The following is a 9,262-nucleotide window of genomic DNA, read 5'->3' as shown; positions in this document are numbered from 1 at the left end:
AAATTTTTGGGTAAAAAAGTGTGTCTTATACACCGAAAAATATGGTACGTCTTTATCTGACATGTTCAACAAGTTGTTGAATACTTTTGTAATGACTGTCTAACAATAATTGTTCTGAATAGATAGAGGAAAGCATAAGACACATTTGACATATAGTTTTTGAAATGCTAATATGTTTCTGTTTTGTGAAAAACAAAAGTACTGCTTTTGTTTCTGAAAGAAATACCTTGAGTCTCAGTTTCTTTCTTTCATGTCAAGTCAAACTTAATTATAACTGTGCATAGGAATTTCAGAACTTCCTAGTATTGTGGTCTTGCTTTAAAAGTTACTATACATTACTATACCAAGATGCCACATATACATCATAAAAAGATTTAAATAAAAACCTTTTAAATATGTTAAAGAAAATGGTTTGAAGGCAAGTAGCCAAATCAGGTGCATAAAAAAAGTATTATTTTAACATTTTATTTTCTATTCTGACTGGAAAGTAGAGAACTACTATTCAGATAAATACATATTTCCAGTAAAACATATTTTTTCAACTCTTACCCTTACCTTTTTTCAAATTTTTCCTTCTGTACTAAACTTGGTTACAACTTGAAAGCGATTGTTTTGTTTTTTTCTTTCATCATTATTTTCAAGTTTCTGTAAAATTGTAAAACTACATTCTAAATGTTAAAAGATGTAAGCTGTAGGATTAAGTACCTGAAAAATGTATTATCCTCTACAAAAAGAGAAATGAATAATAATTTTGCAGGCTTGGATATGATTTAAATGTCAAGACACTACTATTCCTCACAGGTTAGCAGCTTTAAAACGAAATGGTGAAGAAAACTGGAAGAAACGCCTGGAGAAGAACAAGACTGACAAACCAGAAGAAGAAATTCAAGGGTTAGCATCAACTATAGTGAAAAAGAGAGAAGAGGTAAATCTACTGTGTGTTGCCATTGTTAATATTGCTAGGAAGAAATTCATTTAAATACTGGGAAGTAAATGAGGACATGTGGTGATAACTTATTTTATAGGCAGGTATATTAGTCTAAATTGGCTACATTATTTAATGAATCAATTTTTAGTTCTGATCTTTGTAGGTAGCTATAAATAAATTCTTGATAAATAACTTGTAACTAAAGTAAAACTGTATCTGTATTAGTACTGGGATCAGTTTTTTCGTTTTCATTGAACATCTTGTACCTAATTTAATGCAACCTTATGTGTTTCTTCCAGATTATTTTTTAGTTTCTTTACTACTACAGCTACTATTACTAAAGAGTTCTTATATTAATGAGTTAGTATGGAATGTAGGATTTTATGTTTCTCTAACACTTGTAGTTTGTTTGTACATCATTGATTTGGTAACAAAGGTAGAAGTTCTATTAATGTGAAAAGCTTCAAGTTTCTAGTTATTTGATATCATCTCATCAGAAAGTATTGAAGGATTTTGTCTGGCAGAGATTTGTGTTCTGGTATATGAGTGGTCTGGTAAGAATTTTGGGATGTTCATTATTATGAGAACTGAAGCCTAACCAGATAATTATAAAAAAAACTTTTTATTTTAACCAAAGTTTCACTTTTGTAACTTCATCAGGGTTAGTACATACAAGTGACATACATGTACTAACCCTGATGAAGCTGCAAAGGAGAAACATTAGTTAAAATAAAAAATCTTTTATACTAATAATGATAAATATCTGGAGTTTAAAGGTCATTTTTCTGTAACCTTTCATGTTGATGATTTGTTGAAAATTGTGGGATTTCTATTACTTCAAAATTTAAGTCCTATATCAGAGATTTGGTAAAAGTTGTTCAAATATAGTTGTTTAAACAATTCATTGTAAGTTGTTCAATGTGATCTGTGTCTGGATATCTTGGGTGTCTAGAACTATAATGAGAGTGCCACTTTAGTCTGTGGAGCCTGTTTCTGAAATTTGTATGTGAAGTCTCTGTTATTGTTTTTTAAGTGCAAGGCTACACAGTGGGCTGACCATGCTGTGTCCTCTTCAGTAAATCATACCTCAAAGTTTAGCATTATAAACCCTCAAGCTTACTGCTGACCTAGAGGGGAACATTTTTTGTTTATTTTTCATTGGATAAGTCCGTAAAGGTTCATTGAGAAGCATAAAGGTATTTTTAAGTAATTTTATGGTTTTTTTCTTCCAGTCTGGATATCTAGCAAACTGTAATATAGTTGTACTAAATTTTGATCACTTATGTTTTTTACTTACTACCCTTGAGATAAACTAGTGTGTTTCTTGATCAGTTTGAGATTTATAGATGAGATAATTCTAATGTTAACTCATTTAGAACTAATTAAAGGTGGTGATAATGATGCCTTTCAAGTCACTGAAAGATAATCAAGAATATTTTCACATTTACTCTGATTATACAAAGTCTTATTAATTAGCTTTTATGCAGATGTGTCATTTTAAATATACTTTTTGTTAAAAAGTTTAAAATAATACCTTTAAAATAATGCTGTTTTCAGTTGTTACTTATATGCACCATACAGTGAAAAATAGAAAAAATATAATACACGTCTTGGTAGGAATTTTAAGATGTGAATTTAAATTTGTTTTAATTATGTTTTAGCCAAATATCACAGAAATCACAATTGGAAAGATCTGACCACTCGATGGTTGTTAAAGGACAATTATTTCTTTATCGCACTGCTGCAAAAAACAAACTTTTTTATCTCCTTTAGCTCATCACTAAAGGAGGGGAGGTGGTTTTTAAGAATTATTTAAATATAGTGTTCTTAAACATTTCTTGGCATGTTCAAATGTCAGTAAAATGAATGCTATTCGTCATACATCAATAATTCATAGTGGGTATGCCAATGAGACCATGGAAAACACAAATCGATGGTGCTACATCCTGTTGTCTGGTGTAATCTATTAGGTCCAGGGCTTGAAATGATGGGTCAGCATCTTGAAGCTACAAGTATCTTTGGAACATCTTATTTATCTGGGATGTCCAAAGTTACTTGCAATTGCTCTGAAGCTGTTGTCTTTGAGGTATATACATGAAGTCTCAATGATTTAAATGTAATTAAGATTAAGTCTACTATGAAATGTGCTATGTAGGTATATGATACAGTCTTGGTAATAATCTTTATAGATAATAAAGGTGAACTTATTTTTAAAATAAAAATTTATTTGAGAAGTTTCATTTCAATGTTTCAAAAAGTAACATTGAACATTTGCCATGGTTGTTTGGAATGCAGGAGAAAATTGGCAAAAAAGGATGAAATCATACATTGCTTCTTTATTTCAGATGAATGACAATCATATTGTTTGAAACACATAATAAAATAATTTTATGTATATGGCTGAGAGATCAGGAATATAAAATGTAGTTATGGTCAATGTGATGTTTTGGAAATGCAATGTCAGCAAATATATTTTCCTTCCACATGTCATTAGTACATATAAATAAATTATATTATGCAGCAAAATTAGAGAGTCTTTATTGAGACTTGCTCAAAAAAAAAAACGAAGCATCAGAAATCAAATTAAAATAACAGTCTTCTGCCATTGCTACTGGTCTGCCTGAAGCAGAAGTGCCTGAGTGTAGGTTATTGTTGAGTCCTGAACAAGTCTGTCAGTAGCAGGTTTTCTGTAATATGCAACTCATTTTAGGTTTTCCTATAGCCAAAAATCAAATGAATCATCTGACAGCATGATGTCACCATGTTAAATGTTGAACAGCTTTGATTAGTTGTTTATCTTGTCAACTCAAGTATTCAAGCTATTTTTGATATGAATGGTGGCCACATTGTGCACCTTCTGATGACCACTGATTCAAGTATCCCATTGTCTTATTCACAAAGATCTATTGCTATATGATCAATAGTATCTATTTTATTGATGTTCAAAAATGCTAAGAAACTTTACAAAAACACTTGGTTATTGAAAAAACCTTTAAAGTATTTATATAGATAGATAGGTAGGTAGATTATCCAATCATATGTCTAGAATGTTTTGCTAAAGAAAATCATCTTCTATTAAAGTTTTTGTCATGAATATGTGTATCAAAACTTTTCTTATATTGTCTTTGCACTATTTCATTAGCACTTTAATGAAGATTGGTTGTTATTTCTGAGAACCACTAGGGCAGTGTATCAAAAATTGAATACCCTGTTTATGTAAAAGTATGATTTGTTTCTGGGTTTGTAGTATTTTCTGTTTCTGATTTATATCTGTATTTTAATAAAGACATTATAACTACTATGTTTAGCAAACCAGTTAAAGTTATCTTAATTGCAGTTTTTAACATTTTACAGAAATCCATGGAACCACGGCCAAGAAGTTTGGTTGAAAACAGAAAGCTGCTTCTAGAAGAATCTGGAACAGAGTGGCGTCAAAGAGTTGAAGAAAAAGATGCTTCTAAATTTACTGTTGCTGGAAAAATGGGAAAACAGTCACTAAAACCTGAAGAAAGTCCTTTAGCAGACAGAAAGAAACGAACTCCAAAGCCTGTTAAGTTTAGGAGCAAAACTGGTAAGAATTATATCGTGACTCCAGAGATAATAAGTGGCCTCTTGTTATGACTATTCTCAACCAGACTTATTTCAATAATTAAGGTTTAGACATGAATACTCAAAAGCATAATAGCACAATTATATGACAGTGTCTTTTGTAAAAGATGGTTAAATACACAATTGTGGTACACCTAATTTGACCTGTGATTTCATTTCTAACTTTAGCAATACACTATTAAGCACATGCTATGATAAGCCTTAATCTACTTGTTTCCATTTCTAACTTTGGTTATAAATATTGAAATGTAGTAATTCTAAGAATCCATGAGTGAAAGCAAAGGAAAGTATGTTATGTCAACCACATTACCAGTGCCAGTGAGGCCTTGTGCCTAACACCAGGGCTTATCAGTCTATCTGGGATATGATAGACATAGAAGTGGTGATTAAGAAAATAAGAAAAAATTATTTTGATACAGATATTGCTGAAACTAAGTTCTTGGTATTCTTTTTTGTCATTTTAAAACTTAAAAGAAATTATAAAAAATAATTTTTATGATTATAGTAAAATATTGCATATACAATGATGATTCTTAAAGAAATATACCTGTTAGTTTATAAGCATAAGAGAAATCTATTGGAGAGCCGTTAGAATCACAGTTAGTGACTTATCTATAAACTGAAGAACTATATGACATGATATTAAACTAGCTTGTATGCTTTAGCATAACCAATGTAAATATAGGTTATGTGTTCATGAAATGAAATCATATTAATTCATCTAGCCACTTTCTTTTTAATATGGTTTGAGTTTTTTAAGTACCTGTCTAATACAAAAAACTCATGATGCTTGTTGTTGTTTTTCAGCAAATATAGGGGAGGTCAGAGATAACTCCCTTCAGTTTCTTTCAGTTACACCTGTTCCTATAACAAAAAGCAAATCTATGCCTGATGCTATAGGAAGTAAGTATTTCTTTAATTGTCTGAAATAACGGAAAGATAATGTATAAGGTAAGATTTATTACTTACATTGGTAAGATGTAGAAAATGTGCACATTATAATCAAATTCTGTAATTAAAAGAAACATACACAAACATGTATAGTGTTAATTTTGAAGTAAGTTGTACACGTTGTATCAAGCAATAGGCATAGTTTATTAACATTATGTTAGTACTGGTGTATATGAGCTTTATAGAACTGTAAGAGTAAAAATAATAATTTAAAATATAACTTAATGTTATCTTTAGTTGTAAAAGTGTGCTTAACATTAATTAATGTTCATATGTGAATTGTAAGTAGTTTAAAGATGTAAGATTTTACAGTGTTCTCTTATATCAGAGTTGCTACATTTCACATTCTAGAGGGAACAATATTTCTTCGATGGAAATATTAGAAAAAACACCAAAATTAGTCAGTTACTTTGTAATAACCATTGATACCAAAAATAAAAATTATTACAGTACTAATGTCTAAAACTTTCAAGAATTAGAATGAATTGTTTCATTAGTTGGCTACCCTCACTGTTAGCAATATTTTCAGCTGTAGTATCCATAATATTTTCAAGGTTTGGCCAGCTTAGGATATTTATATTAAGCTAACAATGCAAAATAATCATTAGAGTAAACAAAATAATAAAATGTATATTTTGCATTCTAACCAATAATGTTCAAAACAGTAACATATACGGAAAGAATAATACCTACAGAATGCATAAACACTAATGATTTTGTTTCATGCACTATTGTAGATTCATGTTCCTTGAAGAGGTTGATGATAGCTTATTATAATCAAATGCCTTTTGATCAACAAAAGTCCCTTTAAATGGATTCAACAATGTAACTTTAGAGCAGCTTGACATCTAAGATGTGTTACTATAACATGTTACTCTTTAGTTCTGTAGAATCAGGTAGGAGTTTGGTACAGACACTAAAGCAGATAATTAATGTCTATAAGAATAAAAAATAATAATAATTAAATGAATAACATTGTCAGAGCATATTATCCAAAACTGTCGGCTCTAGATTATCCAAATTCAAATTGTTAATTAGAATAAATCAAAGCTGTCGAAAATTGTGTACTGCTGTGTAACTTTTAATAGACTGCAACATTTAAAAGCTCTCCTCACCAGGACCCTGCATGAATGTGATGAATGTTGTTTTTTTGTTTTTTTACCCATGAATACTGAGCAACAAATGTTCTAAAGATTACCAACATTTTACATTAGGATTAGTTTGTAGAAACTTGTATAAATAGATTTTGTATTAAAGAAACTGAATAGGATTTTTGTATCTTGTAGAAGATGAATCTAGTAGCAGAAGCTCTGAGGATGAGGAGGAAGTGCCAGTCAGGGTTTTAGTGCCAAAAGCAGACAACGAAACTTTCAGCTCATTCTTTGAGTCAGTGTCAGCACAGAAAGCTGTGGAGGAAAAAATAGAAATCAAAGATGAGGATTTTAAATGTGTCATTTCCCAGTCTGAATCTCACCACTTGTAAGAATTCACCTCCTTATCATTTAAATTTTCATCTTACCATCTGTGGATACTAAACATCATAACTCTTCAATCATAAGGTTATGATTACAAGAAAAACTAAATAATTTGCAAAATTCAGTACAATTCAGCAGTTTATTATAGCATGAACTCTTTAGTATAGGTATGATATATTTTATGAAAAATTTAAGTAATCACAATAGTTCATGAACATCAACTTGATATAAGAGCAGTGAGCTGAATTATTCTGATTTACTTTATTATACAGATTAGCACAAAGGAAGTCAGTTAAGCTACAACATCGAAGGGTTGCTTCACGAAATCCTATTAAGGCACTTGCTTCGAGAACGGATTTACAGCATGAGTACACAGAAGTGAAAACTGGTTATGCAGAGCAAGAAATGAAGCGAATAAAATTGGAACAAAGTAAGTAAACTGTAATAAAGTTATTTAAACTGTCTCAGAAACAGGGTAAGAGATTAAGGAAACCATGATAAAAACATATCAACCGTCTCAGAGACAGAAGTTGTAAATAGTTTGGTATATTTCTGGAAAAAAGTGTAAACAGAATAACCTAAACATAGCATATTCAGTGTGAAGTACTGGAAAAGTTAAATAATTATAATAGGATAATCATTGCCTAAAACAAAATATGAAGGAGATTTTCAGTTATTAACAGTCACTCCTGTAAGATCCTATAATATTGAGTATAATTGTTTAATTATTGGCTGCTATTATGGTTGTCTAAAAATTTATCAAAGAAGAGCATAAGATATCTAAAATGTAAAAACAGCAAAATAAGAAAGTTCATATAGGATAATTGTTTTAAATACTCATATGGATGGCTTACATTAAGGATCTTAGTACAGAGATGCATGACTTGTAGAAACTTCAGCATTTAAAGTAAAAAAGATTTTATTTTAAGAAATGTAAATTTTACAAGACTTATATTTCACCTTGGGTGATGAAGAAGAAAACAATAACAAGAGAGATTTTAAATCCTCTCCTTTTCCAAAAAAAAAAAAGTGGAGCAATGTTTTGTCTCAAGATAAATTGTTATGCTCAGTGACACTAAAGTTTGTAAATTAAATAATGAACCTTTTTTTTTCCACTTAGTGGCTAAGACATCCAATAAAGCTTTGTCAGCACTAGCAGGATTGGCTAGTACAGAAGACTTTAAAGCTATAGCTCTGAAGAAGGGTGTTGTTGGTGAGGCAAGTCCTATTGTACCTCAGAAGGATGCTATGTTGGTACAGATAAAAGGTTTGTGTACAATTTAAATTCACTATCTCAGAAGTAAATAGTGGAAGTTATCACACCATGATAGCTTAGTACTTTTAATTTTTCAGTTATCTAACTAAATAAATAACTTTAAGTTTGAATAATTACTGTAATTTTCATCATAAATTTCATATCATAAATTTTGTGATTTACAGTTCTTTGATTTTGATACAAGTCTACTTTCATATCCATTCTAAAATGAACAATTTCTTTATATTTGAATGAATATGGCATTATGTATTAATCAAAACATTACATTTTTTTGCACTTACTGAAAATATATTTTTCATAACTTCTTTCTGTACAGGCCGAAGACATGTTCAGACACGATTAGTTGAACCTAACATTCGATCTATTAACCATGGTGACACCTTTGTTTTAGTCACTCCCTCAAAAGTGTTTTTGTGGATTGGTGAATATAGCAATGTTATAGAGAAGGCCAAGGTGTGTGTAAATTTCAAAACTTCCTATTGGACTTTTATTGTATTTGTTGTTATTCTGCAATCTAAATAAATATGTTCAGAAATAATTACATCAGCCTCTTCCCCATTTATTTGTTCTTTATTGTATGTGAATAGGAAGGATAGATAAGCCTAAGCATATGAGAATCAAAATGATGAAACATTAACAACACAAAACACATGCAAATCAGTACCCAAGTGAGTGTCATTATCTCCAGTGTACACTGAGTGGTCACAAGTAAATAGACACCTAATTTTTCGTCATTTAACTGATTTATGCTAACTAATTTGTGTTCACAGAGCACTATATAAATGAAAATGATCTGCACACTAATTATCTTATGCTACAACATGCCTAGAACTCGAGGTTCTCTCGAATTGTCAGATTTTGTTAGAGGAAGGATAGTTGGTCAAGCAGATGATGGAATAAGTCAGCGGCAAATTTCGCAGAATTTGGGAATCCCGCTTTCGACAGTCAACAGAATCATCGTGCAGTTCAGGAAACAAATGAGCAATGTCCGGGTTGTCCTGGTCCATCGAAGAGGACAAAAGG

At 30.5% G+C, this 9,262-nt stretch overlaps 1 protein-coding gene across 4 annotated transcripts in view; it reads left to right on the top strand.

Moving 5' to 3' along the window:
• Nucleotides 1–9,262, top strand: part of LOC106461270 (supervillin-like) — a 150,000-nt gene that overhangs the window by 106,593 nt on the left and 34,145 nt on the right. For all 4 annotated transcript variants that reach the window (XM_022388138.1, XM_022388137.1, XM_022388136.1 and 1 more), the window contains exons 14-20: nucleotides 802–925; nucleotides 4,283–4,499; nucleotides 5,345–5,440; nucleotides 6,775–6,967; nucleotides 7,236–7,393; nucleotides 8,084–8,230; nucleotides 8,556–8,692. In XM_022388138.1, the coding sequence (XP_022243846.1) occupies nucleotides 802–925; nucleotides 4,283–4,499; nucleotides 5,345–5,440; nucleotides 6,775–6,967; nucleotides 7,236–7,393; nucleotides 8,084–8,230; nucleotides 8,556–8,692 (1,072 nt within the window). The remainder of the gene's footprint in view (nucleotides 1–801; nucleotides 926–4,282; nucleotides 4,500–5,344; nucleotides 5,441–6,774; nucleotides 6,968–7,235; nucleotides 7,394–8,083; nucleotides 8,231–8,555; nucleotides 8,693–9,262) is intronic.

Source organism: Limulus polyphemus, unplaced genomic scaffold (assembly GCF_000517525.1).
Source record: "Limulus polyphemus unplaced genomic scaffold, Limulus_polyphemus-2.1.2 Scaffold925, whole genome shotgun sequence".
NCBI lineage: Eukaryota > Metazoa > Arthropoda > Merostomata > Xiphosura > Limulidae > Limulus > Limulus polyphemus.
The sequence above is the reverse complement of the archived record's forward strand: the minus strand, read 5'-3'. Positions and strand labels throughout refer to the sequence as shown.